The sequence below is a fragment of the Lynx rufus genome, unplaced genomic scaffold (genome assembly GCF_022079265.1).
Source record: "Lynx rufus isolate CCGP_SWC_20201006 ecotype Redwood Valley unplaced genomic scaffold, mLynRuf1.p SCAF_9, whole genome shotgun sequence".
Classification (NCBI taxonomy): domain Eukaryota; kingdom Metazoa; phylum Chordata; class Mammalia; order Carnivora; family Felidae; genus Lynx; species Lynx rufus.
This window is the reverse complement of record NW_025814897.1, coordinates 16,745,291-16,768,625: the sequence shown is the minus strand read 5'-3', so window position 1 is coordinate 16,768,625 and position 23,335 is coordinate 16,745,291. Positions and strand designations below refer to the sequence as shown.

At 41.1% G+C, this 23,335-nt stretch overlaps 1 protein-coding gene across 1 annotated transcript in view; it reads right to left on the bottom strand.

The window, feature by feature from the left end:
- Positions 1 to 22,593, bottom strand: part of CBL (Cbl proto-oncogene) — an 85,350-nt gene extending 62,757 nt beyond the window's left edge. Inside the window, exons 1-2 of the mRNA XM_047070437.1 lie at positions 22,103 to 22,593; positions 748 to 995 (exon numbers count right to left, since the gene is read on the bottom strand). Coding sequence (XP_046926393.1) covers positions 748 to 995; positions 22,103 to 22,297 — 443 coding nt within the window. The 5' untranslated portion in view covers positions 22,298 to 22,593. The remainder of the gene's footprint in view (positions 1 to 747; positions 996 to 22,102) is intronic.
- Positions 22,594 to 23,335: the final 742 nt, after the last annotated feature.

Below are 23,335 nucleotides of genomic sequence, written 5' to 3'. Positions count from 1 at the left end.
TTCTGTGTCTCCCTCTCTCTCTGCCCCTCCCCCGTTCATGCTCTGTCTCTCTCTGTCCCAAAAATAAAAAAACGTTGAAAAAAAAAAAAATTTTAAACCTAGGAGTTACAAAGGTTCCCACAGATTGAATTCAATCGCCAGAGATCTTTTTAACAAGAAAAGACTGGTACTCTGGACCAAACCTGAGTAATTTGTCATAGTAAAGGTAATACGAACAATGATGTGGGTATAATTTTAAGTGAGAGATGAGGGTTCCTGGAATCTAAGCCAACAGAGTCAAAGGAGTGGCAGGTAGGCTACAGGGATACCATTTAGTAAGTTACTGCTTTAGTCGTCACACATGCTAACTTAATCCCGTCCTTCCTAATTCATGTCACTCCTTGAGAGTAATTTACTACCTAAAAAGTTCAAGTAGCGTTTACATTTATTACTTGTTCTAGATGAATTAATATTTCCAACTGGTCATAATCTCACGGTTTGTGAGTTCAAGCCCCACGTTGGGCTCTGTGCTCGGAAGTCTAGAGCCTGTTTTGGATCGTGTGTCTCCCTCTCTCTCTGCCTCTTGCCCGCTCACACTGTCTCTCCCTCTCTTTCTCTCAAAAATAAACATAATAACAGCACACTTTTAAATCAAATGTCAACTCTGCATTCTCGTTGACATAAATGTTAAAACCAATTCAACTACTTCTGTGTGTTACCCACTCAGTCACAGACCTGAATAAATATTTGTGTGGTATTTGCCATTACCTAGGCTGAGAATTCTCCTCATACATTCTTTCTTTCCCCTCCTTGAAGAGGCTTATGGTCTGCTTAGTTTTCTTCATCAAATTCTCCATGAACACCCTAAAATACTCATTTTCTCCAAGGGTCTCCATCTTCCCCTCATATCTTGACAAGACAGTGCGCAGATGCTGGTAGGTATCTGGCAGCAGGTCTAAGATATAAGGTGGGCTATTCTTTAGCGCCAGCTTTGGGTTCTGACACAACCGCACCACCTGCAACAAATGGAAAAGAAGGGCTATTACTGGGAGGATCTTAAGGACAATATCCTTTTTCAAGTTAAAAAAAAAAAAAAAGGTTACAAAATATGTGTTCGATTGCAGAAATAGAAAAAAAAATGCACAAGACCCTAAGAGATGATCTGTAACACCCCTGCCTATGGACAATGATTTTCCATTTTTAGTGGTTCCCCTGGAAGGGTGGGTTCTTAAAACCATACAAGAGACTAACGGTTCAGAAATTACATAGCAGGCTAGGGGCGTCTGGGTGGCTCGGTCAGTTGAGCGTCTGACTTCGGCTCAGGTCATGATCTTGCGGTTCATCATTTAAGCCCCGCATTCGGCTCCGTGCTGACAGCTCGGAGCCTGGAGCCTGCTTTGGATTCTGTGTCTCCCTGTCTCTCTGCCCCTCCCCCTCTCTATATAAAATCAAACACATGGCTACCCTGGGAAGTAATGCAGAGGCCGGAGTTTAACAACCACTGGGGTGAGGGAGCACAGCGGCCCTGAACCCAGTAAAGCATGCAGCTGAACCGAGACACCATTCCTTGCCATATAAATGACCTCCAGATTTTGCCTGATAATTCTTTTTCCCATCTTCTACTTTCAACTTTTCTGAGTCCTGATGTTTTATATAGGTTTCTTTTAGAGAACAGGTAGCTGTATTTTTAAAACTCAATGTAACAATCTTTGTTTTTTAACTAGTGAGTTTAGTACATTTTATATTTGTTACAATGACCGATAAATTTGTATTTATTCCTACCATCTTATTTTGTACTTGGCCACTTACATGGATTTTTCTGTGTCTGGGAAAAACAAATAAATTAGTGGAACAGAAAAGCTTAGAAATAGACCCACACGTATACAGACCCTTCACTTATCACAAAGGAGTGGTCTTTTCCAAAAATAGTAGTGGGACAACTGGGTATCCATATAGAAAAACAATAAAATCAAACTAAACCCTCACCTGACACTATCCCAAAAATAAATAAATAAATAAGCAGAAAAACAAAAACAAAACACCAAAGAACTATGTGGGTTATAGACCTAAATGTGAAAGGCATATCTATAAAGCTTGAAAAGATAATAGAAGAAAATTATCTTCATTACTTCATGAGAGAGAAAACTTTTTTAAACAGGATAAAAAGCATTAACCACACACATACAAAAGCTACTTAAATTCTACCACTTTATAAGAACTTGTTCACGAGATACCGTACAAAGAGTAAGAACACATGTACAGAATCAAAGAATATATTTGAAATACACAAAATATGTCTAAATGTACCTATATCCAAACTATACAAGCATACCTCAGAGATATTGCAGGCTCGATTCCAGACCACCACAATAAAGCACCCATCTCAATAAAATGAGTCAAATGAGTATTCTGGATTCCCAGTACATATAAAAGTCATGTTTATACTCTACTATAGTCTATTAACAGTATAATAGTATTAGGTCTTAAAAAACGTATATACCTTAATTAAAAAATACTTTATTGCTAAAAAATGCCAACCATCCCCTAAGCTTTTAGTGAGTTGTAACCTTTTTGATGGTGGAGGGTCCTGACTCAATGCTGACGGCTGACTGACCAGGGTGGTGGCTGCTGAAGGTTGGGTGGCTATGGCAACTTCTTAAATTAAGACAACAGTGAAGTCTGCTGCTTCGATGGACTCTTCCTTTCATGATTGAGTTCTCTGTACCATGAGATGTTCTTTGATAGCATTACGCCCACAGTAGAAATTCTTTCAAAATCTTTCAGTCCTCTCAAATCCTTCCACTGCTTTATTAACTAAGTTTATGTCACATTCTACCATTTCAACAGTCTTCACAGCATCTTCCCCGGGAGATTCTATCTCAAGAAACCAGTTTCTTCGCTCCTCTGTAAGATGTAACTCCTCATCTATTCAAGTTTGATCCTGAGATTACAGCCATGCAGTCCCATCTTTGGGGTCTGCTTCTGCAACTAGTTCTCTTGTTATTTCTATCACACCTGCAGCTACTTCCTGCCCTGAGGTCCTGAACCCCTCAAAGTCTACATGAGGGTTACAATCAACTTCTTCCAGACTCCTGTTAATGTTGATATTTTGACTTCTTCCCATGAATCAAGAATGTTCTCAATGTCATCTAGAATGGTAAATCCTTTCCAGGGGTTTTCAATGGACTCTGCTCAGATCCATAGAGGAATCACTATATGGGGCAGCTATAGACTTATGAAATGTATTTCTTGAGTAGTAAAACTTGAAAATCGGTGTTAATTAAATGCGGTGTTAGCAGGCATGAAAACAACATTAACCTTATACATCTCCATCAGACCTCCTGGGTGACCAGGTGCAATGTCAATGAACAGTAATATTTTGAAATAATTTTTTTTAGTATTTACTTTTGAGAGAGAAAAACCAAGTGGGGAAGGGGCAGAGACAGAGAGGGAGACACGGAACCTGAAGCAGGCTCCAGGTTCTGAGCTGTTAGCCCAGAGCCCGATGCGGGGCTTGAACTCATGAACTGTGAGATCATGATCTGAGCCAAAGTCGGATGCTTAACTGAGCCACCCAGGCGCCCCTGAAATCATGTTTTTTTTTCTTCACTCTGAGCAGGTCTCAACAGTAGGCTTAAAATATTCAGTAAACCATGTTGTAAACAGTTGTGCTATCATCAAGGCTTTGTTGTTCCATTCACAGAGCACAAGCAGAGTAGATTTAGCATAATTCTTAAGGGCCCTAGGATTTTGGAGTAGTAAATGAGCAGTGGCTTCAACTTAGTCACCAGCCGCATTAGCCCCTCAACAAGAGAGTCGGCCTGCCCTGTGAAGATTTGAAGCCAGGCACTGATTTCTCTCTACTGATGAAAGTTCTAGCCGGTATCTTCATCTGATAGAAGGCTGTTTCATCTACACTGAAAACTTGTTTAATGCAGCCACATTCACTATCTAAGCTAGATCTTCTGGATGGCCCGCTGCAGCTTCTTTCTACACGAGCACTTGCTGCCTCAACTTGCATTTCTGTGTTATGGAGACAGCGTCTTCCCTTAAACCTCAAGAGCCAGCCTCTGCCAGCTCCAAACTTCTCTTCTGCAGCTTCCCCCACCCTCTTATTGGCTGAAGGGAATGTTGGGGCTGGTTTGGTCTTCTATCCAGACCACTCAAAGTTTCTCCACATCTGCAGTAAGACTGTTTTGCTTTTACCATTTGTGTGTTCACTGGAGTACGAAGCACTTTTAATTTCCTTCAATAACTTTTCCTTTGCACTCAACTTGGCTAACTGGTGCAAGAGGCACAGATTTCAGCCTATCTCAGCTTTAGATATGACTTCCTCGCTAAGCTAAATCATTTCTAGTTTTTGATTTAAAGTGAGAGACCTGCCACTCTTCCTTTTACCCGAACACTTAAGAGGCCATTACAGGGTCATTAAATGACCTAATTTCAATATTGTTGTATCTCAGGAAATAGGCCATTTGAGAGGGAGAGAGAGGAGGAATCTGGTCAGTGGAGTAGTCAGAACACATACCACATTTATCAATTAAGTTCACCATTTTAGGAGCGCCTGGCTGGCTCAACACAACACACAACTCTTGATTTTAGGGTCATGAGTTCAAGCCCCACATTGGGCATAGAGCTTATTAAAAAAAAAAAAAAAAAAGTTTACCATTTCACATGGGTGTGGTTCGTGGTGCCCCAAAACTAGAATAGGAATATCAAAGATCACTGATCACCGTAACAAACGTAAATAAGAAAAGTCTGAAATATTGGGGGAATTTACCATATGACAGAGACACAAAGTGAGCAAATGCTGTTGGAATAATGGAGTAAAGGGTTGCCACAAACCCAATTTGTAAAAAAAAAAAAAAAAAAAAATGAAGTATCTGCAAAGCACAATAAAACAAGGCACACCTGTAATTGCTACTGTGACATTTCCTTTCTCCTCTCTTTCTGGGACTTCAATTACTTATACATAAAGACCTTTTCATCATATTCCATTTGTCATACACTCTTCGGTCTTCTCCATCCTTCTGCCTCTTAGTGCTTTAGTCTGAATTTTTTTTATCTTTCACGTTCCTAATTGTCTCTTCACTTGTATCTATGCTATTAAACCTATTCACTGAGTTCCTAATCATCAGTTCTTGTGTTTTTCGGTTTCAGAATTTCTAATTCATTATTTCAAATCTCAACGGTACCAATTTTATCTTTAATTATTCTAACACATTAATCACAGACTTATTAAGTTCATGACTGATAACTCAAATATCTCTGCTTGTCCTATGGGTATATTCCTATTGTCAATTTTTCCTTTTGGTTTCCAGTTGCATTTTGTCTTTTCATACGTCTATTTTTTACTGAATGTTGGACTCTGTATACAAAAAATGATAGAGGGGCACATGGGTGACTCAGTCAGTTAAGTGTCCAACTCCTGATTTCAATTTCAACTCAGGTCACGATCCCACGGTTTGTGAGATCAAGCCCCGCATTGGGCTCTGCGCTGACAGTACAGAACCTGCTTGGGATTCTCTCTTTCCCACACTCTCTGCCCCTCCCCCTCTCGTGTGCACACTCGCTCACTCTCTCTCTCTCTCAATAAATAAACATTTTTTTAAAATTATAGAGGGGCGCCTGGGTGGCTCAGTCGGTTGGGCATCCAACTTCAGCTCAGGTCATGAACTCAGAGTTCATGGGTTCGAGCCCCGCATCGGGCTTTGTGCTGACAGCGTGGAGCCTGCTTTGAATTCTGTGTCTCCCTCTCTCTCTGCCCTTCCCCCACTTGCACTCTGTCTCTGTTTTCTCAGGAATAAACATCAAAAAAATTATAAAAAAGAATTACAGAGACAACCTGAGGCCATGGATGATGTTATTCAGAAAGGGTTTACTTTTGCTTCTGGCAGACAAACAGGCTGGGGACATTAGGAATCCCAGACCACCTTCATGTAATCCAGAATTGAACAGATTGAAAAACTGGACTTTAGTCCCTATAAAGACTAGTCTACTTCTGTTTCACCCTTACTCCTACAATTTAGGCCCTGAGGGACCCAACCCCAAAACCTAGAGTTTCCCAAGGCTCTCTACCTTGGCAGGCTCTAATTCCAATTTTTTTTCCTCGACATCCATATCTTGAAAAGTTTGCTCAGCCTTTCAATGGTCACTTCCAGAATCAGCCATGACCTCATGGGCAAGGTAGCCTCAAACATCAGGCAAACTTCTCAGAGCTTTCCTTATCTTCCAGAACCTGGCCTCATAATTCCTTACTGCCTTCACAGCTCTTGAGGGTCTTTTGGTTTTTCTAATTATCAGCAATATTTGGTTTGAAACTTACCTAACATTGTGTACCAGTCGGAGGAGAGAAGTATAACATCTTGCTTTTTATTTCACACTTAAAAACACCGATTTCTTCCTTGAGTCAACAAAAGCTCATTATAAACCTTTTTGTGATGTTTAAATGATTCCATTCTATGGATATACCATAACGTATCTCAAACATCACCCCCCCCCATTTGTTTTAACATTTACATTGTTTTCAAGTCTTTACTGCTCCAAGTATCACTGTGATGGACATCACTGGGCATGGTACTCTTCTGTACATTAGATTATTTCCTCAGGATAGATGCCCCAGAAGTGGAAACATGAGGTCCATCTAGAATAACTGTAAAATTCCCATTTAGTAACTAATCATGAATGACTCTTCAAACGATGAGTAAGTCGATACATTTTTAAAGCCAGGTAGGTGTTCTATTCTCTGTACACCATTTCCTGAGCTCTTGAAAAATAGTCCCATATAACCCTACCAAATAAACACAAGCTACATCAATATAAATATCTGATGTATGAATATTTAACAGTGTTTTAGGAAGCTGCTCATCCTATCAAAGGTTTAAGCCAAAAGGGAACAACATAGCCAAGAAAAAAAAAAAAACTCTACCTCAGAAGACAACTATATGCTAACAGCAAGAACTCATATTAATAAAACAGTCTCCAATTTACAAGTGTTACATTCCAAAACCTCATTTGTAAGTCAGTTGTTTATAATTCAGAATATATTTTTACAGTATATTTATAATAAAAACAACTAAAATCAGAGCTTCCTTAGGTTAGTCCATGGAGGGATGTAGGAGAGTCTGACAATAAGACTGAGAGATCAAGACCCAACAAAGACTACAAGAGGTCTATAACTAAAGGGTTTTATTTTCAGACAAAATTGGACATGATTTATATGTAGAAAGAATCAGAAGAGAAAAAGATAAACGAAAAGCTAAGGTTTCTGGCAAACAACAGGGAATGAGATCTACCACACAGCTAGAAACACTAAACACCATTAAAAGAAAGGATACCCCCTTCCTCTAAAACAGAAGAAAGGCAGGGAGGACAGGTTCAGAGATAAACTCAGAGATATGAAGGCAGTAAGCTGAAGGCTGTTCCTGATGGTTTTGCCTTTTCTCAGTGCACGTATTCAATAAATATATGCCAAGCACTGGGATAAAGAAGTGAAAAGACAACATGCCTGAATCAGAGAGCAATCAGGCAATAAACTATAAAAAAAGAAGTAAAAAAAATACAAAGTTCTAAGACCTGAAACCATAAAACTCCCAGAAGAAAATACAGGTGGCAAGCTCCTGGACATGGGTCTTGATGAGGATTTTTTTGATCAAACTCCAAAAGCAAGGGCAAAAAAGCAAAAATAAATGGTACAACATCAAACTAAAAAGTTCCTGCACAGCAAAGGAAGCCATCAACAAAATGAAAAGGCAACCTACTGAATGGGAGATGATATTTGCAAATCATGTATCTGGTAAGGGGTTAACATGCAAAACACATAAAGAACATCTATAACTCAACAAAAAAACTTTTTTAAAACTCTTGATTTTCACGTGGGCAAAAGTCTCAATAGACACTTTTCCCCAGAAGACATACAGATGACCAACAGGCACATGATCAACATCACTAATCATCAGGGAAATGCAAATCAAACCCACAATGAGATACCACCATATTCCTGTCAGAATGTCTAGTATCAAAAAGAAGTGTTGACAAGGATGTAGAGAAAAGGGAACCCTCATGCACTCTTGGTGGGAATGTCAATTGGCGCAGTCATATGGAAAACAGTATCGAGGTTCCTTAAAAAATTAAAAATATGGGGCACCTGGGTGGCTCAGTCGGTTAAGCATCCGACTTCGGCTCAGGTCGTGATCTCACAGTCCGTGAGTTCGAGCCCCGCGTCAGGCTCTGTGCTGACAGCTCAGAGCCTGGAGCCTCCTTCCTATTCTGTGTCTCCCTGTCTCTCTGCCCCTCCCCCATTCATGCTCTCTCTCTGTCTCAAAAACAAACATTAACAAAAATTTTTTTTTTTTTTTTTTTTTTTTTTTTTTTTAATTAAAAATAGAGGTGTGCTTAGGTGGCTCAGTCAGCTGAGCATCTGACTCTTGGTTTTGGCTCAGGTCATGATCTCACGGTTCATGAGTTCGAGCCCCGCATCAGGCTTCATGCTGACAGTGCAGGCCCGCTTGAGATTTCCTCTCTCCCTCTCTCTCTGCCCTTCCCTGCTCACTCGCTCACTCTCTCTCTCTAACTTAAAAAAAACTGTTTTAATTAAAAATAGAACTACCATAGAATCCAATAATTCCACTTCCAGATATTTATCTGAAGACAACAAAAAACTAATTTGAAAAGATACATGTACCCCTATGCTCACTGCAGCATGATTTACGAGAGCCGACATACGAAAACAATCTAAGTGTCCGCTGATGGATAAATGGATAAAGACGACGTGGTAGGGGGTGCCTGGGTGGCTCAGTCAGTTAAGTGTCTGACTTGTGATTTAAACTCAGGTCATGATCTCACGGGTCGCGGGATTGAGCCCAGCATCAGGCTCTGCACTGCCAACCGGGAATCTCTCTCTCTTCCTCTCTCTGCCCCTCCTCTGCTCGCACTCTTTCCCTCTCAAAATAACTAAACAAACATGTTTAAAAAGTAAAATAAAAAGTGTAATCCTGAACTAAGAACTTGAAAAGATGTGGTATATATGCACAAGAGACTACTGCTCAGCCATAAAAAAAAATAAAATCTCACCGTCTTTGACAACATGGATGGACCCTGAAGGTATTCTGCTGTGAAATAAGGCAGAGAAAGACAAATACCGTATGATTTCACTTATATGTAGAATCTAAAAAATAAAACAAGCAAATGAAACTCATAGATACAGAGAAAAAAATTCATGGTTGCCAGAGGGGAGGGGGGATTGGGAGGTCAGCAAAATGAGCGAAGGGAGTCAAAAAGTATAAACTTCAGTCATGGGAATGTAATATACAGCTTGGGGACTACAGTCAATAATACTGTACTGCATACTTGAGAGTTGCTGAGAGAGTAAATCGCACAAGTTCTCATTGTAAGAAAAAAATTTTTGTGAGGACAAGTTTGTAATTCTGTATGGTGACAGATGGTACTATACTTATTGTGGTGATCGTTCGGTAATGTATACAAATACAGAATCATGTTATACACCTGAAACTAACAGAATGTTCCATGTCAATTATACTTCAATATAAAGAAAAATATCACACTCAATGCAAAGAATTAGAGTAATATAGTAAGAACATGCTGAACAACTCCTCCAGGCCAGTGAACAGGGAAAGCTTCTCTGAGATGAATCTGGACTAAAAGTTGAAATTACACAAAGGAGCTAGCCAGGTAGTATCAGCAGAAGAGGAGCCCAGAGGACGGGTCATCTTTAAGTCCAAAAGTGAAACAGGTCTAGATTTGTTTGAAGAATAAAAACATCAGTGAGACTAAAATGGAGACAGCAAAGTAGAGAGAGCAAGAGAGAGATGTGGAAGAGGTAGGGCATTAACAAGGTGACATTACAATAAAGCCTAAAATACAGGCTTTTTAAATTTTCAATGAAATTTTTAAAAAATTAAAAATGTTTAAGCTTTCAATTAAAATTAAAAAATTATCTGCAAAAACAGAGATAATACCTACTCACAATAAACACTTATGAAAGGCCTGTATAACTTCCAATAAAGTAGGCACTCAATATGTTAGTTCCCCTCCCCATTTCCATACAACTTGACCAGGCTTATCTTCAGAGTAGGCAGGAATCATGTACCCAAGATGAGTGATAGATAACACATCGCCCTTTGATGACTCCCAGAAACTGGTACCATTATTTCTACCATCTTGGTTCACACCACTCCAACTTCCTAATCCTGCATGCTCTCTAACTGATGACCAAAGGATAGAGAAAAGGCAGCAGGCCACCCAAGAACAGCGTAACCTACGAGCTCCCAATAAGAGTTTCCATTTATATCCAGGGCGATACACACCAACCCACATGTTCTCCCTATTTAAAGATAAGGGCACTGGGGTCCCTAGTTAGCTCTGTCGGTTAAGCGTCCAACTCTTGATTTCAGCTCAGGTCATGATCTCAGTTTCATGAGTTCGAGCCCTACATCGGGCTCCGCACTGACAGTGCACAGCCTGCTTGGGATTCTCTGTCTCCCTCTCTCTCTGCCTCTCCCCCACTCACACTGTCTCTGTCTCTCTCAAAATAAATAAATAAATGTAAAAAAAAAAGAAAAACAAGAAAAGTAAATGCATTAACTTCACAGAATTTAGGTTAAAATGCAATATTTGCCTAATACCTCTGGAAAAAAGACATGCTTCCTTCCAACAAAATGAAAATAAAATTGCTTAGTCTTACATACGATGTCCAACCTATAATATGCAATCAATAAATGTTTATGACAATTAATTGAAAAATATATCACTTCTCATAACATACCAGATTTAAAATATCATGGGTTAAAAAATGTCTCCAAAACATTTGATTTGCTTGCATTTTCAAGCTGGTACCATGTACCTTCCACAAGTATTATTTGTCCCTCCTTCAAATGTGACCTTGTAAAGATCATTTGTAGATTAAATGTCTGCTTTTCTCAAGATCTTTTTGAGATGAATCCTCCAATGACCAGGGAAATCAGCATTCCACCACCAGCTCTTGAGTTTTTAACACTAATGCAGACATAAAACATAGAGACCTACTCTTTTGATGTTAAAATCTTCTAGAAAGAGAAACACCCTAAATATGTATAATCCCTAGGGAAAAAGTTCAAAAAAGGCTTTGTGAATAATTCAAGTCAATAGTCAATAAACTTCAAAAGCTAACAACCTGCCTTTACTACTTAGTGAACTTTAAATTAGCAGTCATAGTTAAAGCATAAATGGACACTCTGAGCTTAAAAAACATTCCCCCCCCCAAATTTCTAAAAAGATAAAATATTTTCCTGCTTAGTGTGTCCTCCATTTGGCCAACTTTATTTTGCCTTCCAAGTCTTGCAATAGCAAAAATGGCTTCCTTTTGTTTACTTCTGCCTGTACATTTACAGCGTCACTCAAAAAAACGCCAAAAAGAAACGTGCTTAGCTCTGGGAAAGCAACAGCATCCTTGTACAGCTGCCATACAGCCCATTCATAATAGCTTTCTCATTGGCCTCGCTCCTCCCTTTGCTTCTGCCAAGGCTCAATGGTCAATAGAAAAAAATTTGGAAAGTGCTATGGTCACAATAAAGAGGATTAAAATTATGCTTGGAAATAGCTAAATTTATTAAAAAAAAAAAAGGTACCAAGAACAGTGCCTAAACCTAATTCTACTCTGAATACAGACTCCTTTCTAACGCTAAGGAATGTGAATTTCTAATTAGGCAGAAAACTCTAAGCATATAGGACTATGAATGACTAAGTATTTTTATCTCTATAGACCTCAACTTATCCATGGAAGTTTTTTCAAACATTTTTATATGTTAAAACATGATAGGGGCGCCTGGGTGGCTCAGCTGGCTAAGCGTCCAACTTCGGCTCAGGTCATCTCACAGTTCGTGGGTTCCAGCCCCGCGTCGGGCTCTGTGCTGACAGCTCAGAGCCTAGAGCCTGCTTCAGATTCTGTGTCCCCTCTCTCTCTGCCCTTCCCCTGTTCATGCTCTCAAAAATAAACATTAAAATATTTTAACGTGGGGCGCCTGGGTGGCGCAGTCGGTTAAGCGTCCGACTTCAGCCAGGTCACGATCTCGCGCTCCGTGAGTTCGAGCCCCGCGTCAGGCTCTGGGCTGATGGCTCGGAGCCTGGAGCCTGTTTCCGATGCTGTGTCTCCCTCTCTGTCTGCCCCTCCCCCGTTCATGCTCTGTCTCTCTCTGTCCCAAAAATAAAAATAAACGTTGAAAAAAAAAAATTTTTTTTTAAATATTTTAACGTGATTAAGCTTTATACTTTAAAAATGAGTATTCAGGGGCGCCCGGGTGGCTCAGTCAGTTGAGCAACTGACTTCGGCTCAGGTCATGATCTCATCGTCTGTGAGTTTGAGCCCCGAGTCGGGCTCTGTGCTGACAGCTCAGAGCCTGGGACCTGCTTCTGATTCTCTGTCTCCTTCTCTCTCTGCGCCTCCCCCACTCATGCTCTGTCTCTGTCTCAGAAATAAACATTAAAAAAATTTTTTTTTAAATGAGTATTCAGTATGTTGAATTCAACATAAAACATGTAAAATCTGATTCCAGTTTTAAAAGGCTCCATATTGCTCAAGGGAGCAGTAGATATAGCAGGGAGGACACCAGGTCTGGAAACCTGGGTTCTAGTCTGATGACCAACATTAACTGGCTCTGTTGACATTAGGCAAGTTTATTCACCTCTCTGGATCTGAATTTCTGCTCCTATAAATGAGAGTGATCAATTAATTTCCAAAGCCTTGTTAAGTGTTTCTTAACATTTTCTTAAAGCTTCAAGTTTTAGAAACTCATCAACACAGAAACTTGAAGAGATTTAAGTTTTACAAGTATAAATGTACAGTGAAGCTTTTAAATATTTTTTAAAGAGAAATCAGAAACCTATACTTTTTTTTTTAAGAAACATATCACTAGATAACGGCCCCAAGAAAAAAGCCTTTTACTTCTAATTACTATTCTCCATTATTGATTTATCAAAACTCCATTCAGGGATTTGAACTGTAATTACTACCTAACACTTCTCAAATACCACCCAACACTATTTATTAAAGACACTATGCCACTTATAACTAATTACCAATCTCATTACTTCCATTTATCACATTAACTGCACACACAAAAAAAATACATCCAACACAATGTACGATATTAAAGAAACTACATGTGCTGATAGTTTAAAATGCAGTTTTTATACACATATCCTATTTTTAAAAGGAAAAAAAAATCTCTATCCGGACTTACTGGTGCAACTTCAAACCAAATACTCAGCATGAGCTAGAAATTAGACGATTTTAGCATCACTTTTGGATGTCAGGCCCAATTGAGATGTAACTGTGGCTCTGGATATCGCAGAGGCACCCATTTGCTCTAAAGCCCTCCCCATTCCCAGTCCCCTTTCTCGTGTCCTCAGGGACTAAGTCATGGTTTGCCCAAGGTAACAAGGAATCATATATATTTTTTAATGTTTATTTATTTTGAGAGAGAAAGAGAGAGAGCAAGCAGGGGAGGGCAGAGAGAGGGAGAAAGAGAACCCCAAGCAGGCTCCACGCTATCAGAGTCCCTGAACCATGAGATCATGACCTGAGTCGAAACCAAGAGTCAGACGCTTACCCGACTGAGCCACCCAGGTGCCCAGGAATCATTTAAATCAACAAACTAGACAAAGATTGTGGTCAGAGGCAAACTTTTTGGGGGGTAATGTGCTCACATATATATTTTTAAAACTTTGACGTGCGAGTCCATTGACGCGGCACATTTCATTTCTGGGAGTTTATTCTAAAGAAATATTCAGAAACCACAAAATGGATAGTCACTACAGCACAGTTTCTAATACTTAAAATCAGAAATAACCTAGAAGATTATCAATACTGTGCCTGGGTGGCACAGTCAGTTAAGCATCTGACTCTTGATTTCAGCTCAAGTCATGATCTCACAGTCGTGAGACTGAGCCCCACATAGGGGCTCGATACTGAGCATGGAACCTGTTTAAGATTCTCTTTCCTCTCTCTCTGTGCCTCCCCTGCACGCTCTCTAAAGAAATAATAAAACAAAAAGATTGTTAATATGAATTCAGTAAACATATTTAATTATGAAATCTTATACAATCCTTAAAATTCAGGAAGACCTATATGTGGTATTAACATGGAAAATCTCCACAATTTAGCAAATAAAAAAAAAATTCTAGAACCATTTTTGTTTAAAGTCCCACTTTGGAGGTACGTGGGTGGCTCAGTCAGTTAAGCAACCGACTCGGTTTTGGCTTAGGTCATGATCTCACAGTTCATGAGATCAAGATCTGAGTCGGGATCTGCACTGACAGCACAGAGCCTGCTTGGGATTCTCTCTCTTCCTCTCTCTCTGATCCCCTTCCTCTCTCTCTGTCTCAAAATAAATAAACTTAAAAAATATTCTTTTAATTAAAAAGAATCCCACTTTGGTTTAAAAATGTTTAATTCTGAATATAAATTACTTTTGAAATTTAAGAACATAATAATTAAAATCTTCAACATAAACAAGATATCCTATTGCCATTTCTTCCAAAAAAAAAAAAAAAATCCAGCAAGCTTACCTAAAATAAAAGCAACTGTGGTATGGAGGTTTAGTACTTCAAGCACGGTCCCTTTGCCAACTGCATGGACATCACCTGAGAGCTGGTCAGGACTACAGAATCGTGGGCCCCACCCCAGATCTATTCAGCCTCTACATTTTAAAAAAATTTTTTTTTCAACGTTTTTATTTATTTTTGGGACAGAGAGAGACAGAGCATGAACGGGGGAGGGGCAGAGAGAGAGGGAGACACAGAATCGGAAACAGGCTCCAGGCTCCGAGCCATCAGCCCAGAGCCTGATGCGGGGCTCGAACTCACGGACCGCGAGATCGTGACCTGGCTGAAGTCGGACGCTTAACCGACTGCGCCACCCAGGCGCCCCAGCCTCTACATTTTTAACAAGATCCCCAGATGGTCTAAATTCATGTTAAAGTATGAGAAGCACTTGTTTATAAGAATCACTTAAAAGAATCTGAATACCAGTTCAAGATCCACAGAAAAAAACAAAAGTATTAGGTGGGTGGGTGACTTAGGTTATTTAATCTCTCTGAATCTCAGTTTCATTCTCCTAAAACACACTGTTTTGAGCTTTTTGATGTATCAGATGTGAAACTGCAAACTGATCTACAATATAAGGAATGATTAGAACTCAGCTATCAGTCTTAGGGAGTAAATGCTAAGAAGTCAGTAACTTGCTCAAGTTGATAAACCTTTCAAGGGCAAAAGGTGTCCATCCAACCTTCTCAGAGCCACTTAGGGAAATGGATAAGGACGGACTGTAAGCTATAGATGCCAGGTACCTCTGGAGAGGTAGTCACTTGAAGGTATGAGAGTAAAGGGAGACATTTTGTTCTGCATTAAACTGTTTTTCACAAAGAGTGTTACACCTATGCAAAGTAGGTCTAAGAAAGGAAGAGGCAGGAATTAGGATCCCATCCCATTCACTGAACTACCAATAAGCTGGTCTCATTTTAAGACTTCCTCATGGCTGATCCCAGAGCCAGAGGAAAGGCAGTGACCAGAGATGGTTCTGACAGGGTGCCTAGGAAGCAGAGTCTGCTAAGAAAGACTCATCATCCATCCCAAAAGCTGCAGACAGGAGACCCAGAGTCATCTGTGGATTTCTTCTGAAGGAATCGCGGGAGCATCTATGAGAGTAGCACCAAATCTTCCCAGGGCTTGAAATTCGCACCCTTTTCCCCTCCTCCTTTTGGAAGCTGCTGCAGGAAGGAACATTGTGGGGACAGAGCTGAGGCTGGCTTCCAGTGCTCCTGGTTGACTACTCCCACCTATTTCCTTCCAGCACAAAATGTGCTAATCATGAAAACATTTCACAATGACTTGCTTGTCATAATCCCCCTACTTTCAACAAACCTAAGGTAGATCAGAATTAACAGCTTCATTAAAAAATGTGATTGAAGCTTAGGCTTAGCTTCCAAACTAATACTTAATTTGTTTTTCTTTTAATGATCTAGGTTAATCATTAGGGAAATGGGGTTTTTTTCATGTCATAAACGTTATTATGTTATGTTTGAATATAACATAAACTCCAATGAAAGAGGAATAGATCAATTTGCCCATGGTTGCCATGCCCATATCAGGTTTAGTGTATGTATACTAAAAACATACCAACAATATACTAAAAACAGGTTTACTACCGAAAATCAAATAATCCAGTGAAGAACTGGGCGGAAGACACGAACACTTTTCCAAAGACATCCAGATGGCAAACAGAACACATGAAAAGATACTCAACATGCCATCAGGGAAATACAAACCAAAACCAAAATGAGATACCACCTCATACCGGTCAGAATGGCAAAAATTAACAACTCAGAAAACAACAGCTGTTGTGGAGCAAAGGGAACCCTACTGCACTACTGGTGGGGATGCAAACTGGTGCGGCCACTCTGGAAAACAGTGCGGAGGTTCCTCAAAAATTAAAAATAGAACTATCTTCGACCCAGCAATCGTACTACTAGGAATTTAGCCAAAGGATACAACAATGCTGATTCGAAGGGGCACATGTACCCCAATGTTTATAGCAGAGCTATCAACAATAGCCAAATTATGGAAAGAGCCCAAATGTCCATCAACTGATGAACAGATTAAGAAGATGTGGTATGTAATATAAACACAATGGAATACTACCCGACGGTGAAAAAGAATGAAATCTTGCCATGAGCAACAACACAGATGGAACTAGAGGGTATTATGCTAAGCGAAATAAGTCAGAGAAAGACAAATTATCACATGATTTCACTCACATGTGGAATCGGAGAAACTGAACAGATGATCAGAAAGGAAGGGAAGGAAAAATAAGATAAAAACAGAGAGGGAGGCATACCATAAGAGACTCTTAAATGCAGAGAACAAACTGAGGGTTGATGGGGGCGGGGTCAATGGGTGATGGGCATGAAGGAGGGCACTTTTCAGGATGAGCACTGGTCGTTATATGTAACTGGTACATCACTGGGTTCTACTCCTGAAGCCAAGTCTACACTGTATGTTTAAAAAAAAAAAAACAAAAAAAAACAAAAAAAACAAGGTTTACTATAGCAAGAATTACCAAAAACTTTAGCCAAAGCTACAAAATGAACAGAACAAATTCTCTTCTCCCCTGGCCCACCCCCACTTTTATTCTATATACCTTTCAAAATTTCTACCATGAATCACATGAAATGCTCAAGTGAGCTCATTTCATAAGAAATTATGAAGAATTTTACATCTTTTTGGGGAGTTAATAGCATAAAAACAACACAATCATGTTTTACAATGACTGTATATTACCTTTGCAATCGAAAAAGGTAAAACTACTTTAAGTAAATGATACTTTGATTCAGCACTCAAGAAGATTCCTAGGGCTCCTAGGTAGCTCAGTCAGTTAAACTTCCAACTCTTGATCTCAGCTCAGGTCACGATCTCACACTTTGTGACATGGAGCCCCGAGTCTGGCTCCTCACTGACACCACAGAGCCTGCTTGGGATTCTCTCTCTCCCTCTGCCCTTCCCCACTTCTGCTTTCTCTCTCTCAAAATAAACAGACATTTAAAAAAAGGGGGGGGGGAATTCCCTACCTGATTCCCCCCAATTAATCATACAAAAAATGAGGAGGGACTATGTTTTGATCTCATTTTATTTTGTTAAATGTTTGCACTTCATTCAGCAAGTACCACATGTTAGGCCCAGGAACTGATACTAAGACAGAGCCTGGGTCCTGAAGAGCTCTAGCGAAGGGAGAAACGGATGAAAAAGTGATAAATACTACCGCAGAGAACACAAATTAAGTAGAAGAGGAAAATGAAGTGTACAAGCCTCTGTGACCACCATGCAAAGTAACCAGTAGACATTAATTTGAAGAAATGCAAACACTGAACTTGAAAGCAGATAACAGACATTTCACTGGATGCTATTAAATGCTACCTTATTATTCAAGAGAATGTCTACTTTGCTTGGGTGCGTTAATGAACGTGTGTGCGTGAGGACTATTGTAACCACACAGGTCACTTGCTGAATGGTTTCTGTTACTGACGCTTTGTGGTACACCTGAGAAGGTACTGTATGGAGGAAATAACCAAGCCTAAGGAGGTGGGTTATCCTGGATTCCAAGTCAGGCTCCACCATTAACTAAATTAAATTACATAACATCTCTGAGCCCAAGTGTCTCCATCTATAAAAGAGATGATACCGCCAAAGGGCTACTGCAAGAAATAAGTTTAATGTAATTAAAATTTATTCCCACCCCCACACGTTTTCTTTTCAGTTATTCCTTCAGAACACACAAAGCAATTTAAATATTTACAAAGCTCTTACTATTGTATAAGTCCTCATGACCGGACACTGCAGGAGATAAGCAGATTATAGTCGCTGTGCTGTCCTCACGGAATTTACAATCTCAAGAGGTTAAGATGAGTAAAGAATATGTACAGAAAAAATAAGTTTAAACTTAAGAGATCTCCTATCACTGTTTACATACTTATGTAGTCACTCATCACTGTAATGTAATCTGGAGTGTAAGAATTTACACCTAGCAGTATGCCTGGGACTCAGCGTGCAAAGGAAGGAAGGAAGAAAGAAGGAAGGAAAGGAGGATGTAGCCCAATGAAATACACTGAATCATAAATTCTAATTAGTGCATCTTACTTCCCAAATACAGGAAGTTACTCAAGGTATTTTTGGGGGGGTGGTGGGACAAACAGAAGAAGGCAGGTAGCAGAAGGATCACCTTTTGAAAATACTTTTTTAAAACTCATGCCTTAAAGGGAAGCTTTTTCCCTTAAAATCATAAGGGAACTATAAATTCTCTTACAAATTATATCTCATTAAAAAAAATCAACACCTTAATGTTTTAATGATATAAGCTAATTCGAAATAAAAACATAACATAGACCTAAAATAAAGCCAGTATGTTGCTCTGCTTCAGGGGCAGGCAAACTACAACCTCCAGCCCTTTCTTTTTGTCCACCTGCAAGCTAGGAATGGCTTTTACTTTTTTAAAGAGTTGTGAAACAGTAACAAAGAATACAAGACTAAGTATGTGTCCAGCAAAGCCTAAAATATTTACTGTCCCTTGACAAAAACAGATTGCCAACTCCTGCTCTACTTCATAATGGAATTTTGAGTCTCACTAGATACCTTACTACTTCTAAGTTTACATTTAAGGCAATTTATAGGATTTTTCTCTCCACTCCCCTACCCAATCCTCTCTTCCCAGCCACTTTCTTCACACACAAGTATTTACACAAGTATTTATTACAATATACTCAGCTGGCAAAATAGAGGTTGACCATGTTTTTTGTTTAATAACAAGTGTCCCAGCACAAGGATTTTTCCGACAATGAGTTTAAGTTCCACAATGGATTAGTAAATTGGGCCTATGTTGACCAGAACCCACGACTTACGCCAACTTCTCCATCTGCACACATTCAATACTGGGGGAGGGGAAGAGACTAACAGTTCCCAGCACGAAGTCAAGACACTGATCATTGATAAGCTAGAATAATATTCACCTAGCTTCAACAACAAGGATAGAACAGGTATGAGAGAGAGACTCAGAACCGAATTCAATAAATGTGTGGGGCAATTGTGGATTTGACAGTAAGTTCTTTACCACTTACATCATACCACATGAAGAAGGGTTAGTGACATTTATTTAAGACTCTAACAAATAACAACGTGGAAAAAATATGCAAGCATAAAAGAATCAGTTCAATCCAATACTTATGAAAGTACTCAGGAAATCTGGAGAGCAATATGAACCTATCGGCCGAATACACCAGAAACAAGACTAGTAATTTGTGATACGGGGCACAGACATTACTAAAAATCACCTTCTAAGACAAGCAACACAAGAATAAAACATCCCTCTCTCCCAACACTAGAAAGGAAAAGCTGGGCACCTACTTCCCTTGAAGCTATCAAAACCTGAAAAGCACTCAAAACGAGTCCTATTTTCCCCATACAACTAAACATTCTGCAGAAAAAAATCACATCGTTATACACATACTTTAAAGAAATGAAGGAAAAAAGCTTAAAAAGGATCTTATTTGAACTACCTTATAGAGATTCAAAAGTTTGAGGAAAAGTTTATTATTTTTAAGGAAAGGTCTCTAATCCATACAAGTTTGGGTATATTGCATACACGTATCTTACACGAGAAACTAATTAAACATACAATTTTTTTTTTAAATCCAGGGGAACCTTTTCAGTCCTCAGCTGTAAATCCCTAAAATGCAAACCTACAAACTTCAGATCTTGAAAACATTTGGTATTTTTTTAAAAAGGTGTCAATGAGGGGCACCTGGGTGGCTCAGTCGGTTGAGGGTCCAACTACCGACTTCGGCTCAGGTCCCGATCTCAAGATCTTGTGGTTTGAGTTCGTGCCCCGCATAGGGCTCTGTGCTGACAGCTCAGAGCCTGCAGCCTGCTTCAGATTCTGTCTCCCTTGCTCTCTGCCCCTCTCCCACTTGCATTCTGTCTCTCTCAAAAATAAGTGAACACTTAAGAAAAAAAAACGTTTTTAAAGGTGTCAATGAATTTAAAGTTTCCTTTACATGCCTAACTTTCTATAATGGTTTTATTACAATTTCTAAATAATGAAATTAAAACTACACCACCAACATAATAAATATGAAAAAACTTGTATCATTAACTACAATAGCAATTATTTAACATGAGAAACACCAGCCCTGAAAAAGTGGCTCTGAAACCACTTGTATGCACTTCAGGAGTGTTAATGCACGCACGGGACTTATTAAGCATTTATACAGCACGTTTATATTTGCCAAGTGTTTCATAATCATTCTTATTAGCTGTTTTAGTCCAAAACAATCCATGAAGAACTTTACAGAAGAGGAACCTAGACCTAGAGAGGAACCAGAGAAAACCAATTTTCCTCTGGAGGAAATAACACCATTCTCTTACAATATGCCAGATACTTCCAGTTACTTTTCACTGACAATATGAAATTTTCCAAAAATAAGTTATTAATTAATGTCCATTAATGAACTAAGAAAACACTATATTGGGTGCTCTCAAAATGCTTAAACACTTTTGAGGACTCTGGACTACTATACTATAGACACTATAATGAGGTGAACTTCTCCCAAATGCCACACTTAATGGCTAAATATAAAAGCGATATTTTTCAAACTTGCTTTAAAAAAGGTAAGCAAAGAAGCTCATTGAACAAGCTTAAAAGTCAGGTCCTGTAACAAGGAGTCAGGTCGGCCACGAAAAAAGTAGAACCCAGCTAAAAGCAGCATGAGGAGGAAGTTCTGGAAGCAGTCAGAATCTGGAAGAAGTCAGAATCTGCTGCTTAGCACGCTCAGTTAATACATCTTTCAGAAGATAATGTTTCTAACCAGAACTTGTGGTTTAATCTCGGCACCAGCAATGGATCACATCCAATGTTTTGGAGAATAAAAATTTGCCCCAGCGCTAGAGGTGGAGGAAAGTTCCTTCCTTGGCCATTTAAACATCCTGATTTCTTTTACCTTGGTGTTAATATCTTAATGAGAAAAAAACTACGGGCTCTCCCCGAGCGCAGTTTGCCTACGGAGTTGTCCTCACCCCAGGTCTCTCAACCAGAGCCCATAAACGTTAATTCCCGACTCAGAGCTCGACTGCTCATCCAGCTAACAGCCCCAGCCGGTAAATTGCACGCTCTTCTTCGCCCTCCCCCTCCCTCCTACCTCCTGGGGCCAATTCCGTGACCCACATCCCCAGACCCTGCAGAGCCCCAAACTCTGCACCCCCCCCCATTATACTTCCGCCCTGGTGGCTTCCCAGTTAACCTTCACCCCAGCCCCCACCCCATCTTTGTCTCGCCACCCCCAAACACTATCTCAACGTTCCCCAACTCCCAACCGCAGCCCTTCCCCCACCGCCGACCCCCACCTTCCCGGTCTCTTCCTCACCCCCGCGTCCCCCACCCTTCGGCTGGGTCACCCCAGCTCCTTGCCTCCCCAGCCCCGCATGACCCGTCCCCTCCCCCAGCTTCCTCTGTCCCTTCCTTCCCCTCCCTCTGCCCCCTCCGCCCACGCCCACCCCTGCTCCCGCGGGTCCTGGGCAGGCCTTTCACCTTGTCCATGAGCTTCCAGCACTTCTCCACCATCTTCTTGTCTACGGTGCCGGGCGGGTGGGGGCTGAGGTGGTGGTGGTGGTGGTGGTGCGGCTGGAAGGCGTCCTTCATGAGCCCGATCAGGCCGCCCGAGCCCGAGCCCCCGGAGCTGCCGCCGCCCCCGGCCCCAGAGCTCTTTTTCACGTTGCCGGCCATGGCCCGGGGAGGGTTGGGGGCCCAGCCGCGTCCGCCGGCTCCGCTCCGCTGCGAGCGAGGGAAAGAAGGAGGGCGTGAAGGAGGGGCCTCTCCCGGCCGCCGCCGCCGCAGCCGCCGCCGGCTGTCCGGGCGGAGGGAGGGGCGGCCGCGGGGAGGGGGAGTGGGCGGTGACGGGAGCGAGGTTCGCGCGGGCGCGCCCCTTCCGAGAGCGCAAGCCCGGGGACGGGAGGAGCGCACGGCGCTCCGGGAAGCCGGCGGCCCGGTCCCGACTGGGTAGCGACCCTTCCTGCGCCACCCCCTCCCGAGCCACAGCTCCCGGAAAGCCGAGGCCAAGTTTCCGCGCCGCCTACCCCTCCCCTGCCCCCGGGGGCGGGCCCAGACAGAACCTTTGCGCCTGCGCCCTCTGCTGGAGAATCCGGGAAAGGAAGGGGCGGGGTCTGGGGAGGAGTCTGCGCGTTAGACAGAAGCCGAGCCCTCCATGTTCCTTGTGGGTTGTTAGGTTGGCTCTCTTTGAGGGGTGATTGGGGTATTTAAATTAGGACAGCTAGCCGTAGAAAGAAACTTAACGTCAAGTCTTCCGCCACATACCTGGTAAATAAGGAAATGGAGCTTAAAGTCATTTGCTTCTGAACATTGTGGGAGAAAAACGGAAGTTATTTCCCCACCCCTTTGGTGTTTTAAACTCATTAAGTCGGCACCGAGGGACAGGAATGCGAATGCTGCAGACTGTTCCAGCCTGATTACGAACACTCCAGAAAGGCTTAAGACACTTAGGCCGCAAGCTCTTCTTCCAGGCCCTTTGACCTTCGGAAAACAAAACATTTCCCCCCTTTTTTGGTTTCTGAACACTAGTTCCTTTTCTGGGAATTGGGTATGTGCTTAAGATTCCCCGGGCTCAGCGCATTGCACCGCAGGTTAGCATCCCCAGCACCAGCCCTTGACCACAGAAAAGACAGCTGCGAGCCCTAGCCCGAGGAGTACTCCTCTCATGAAACAAAAGCAGTTCCCAGTCATTTCCACTTCTCTAATCTAAAAGCT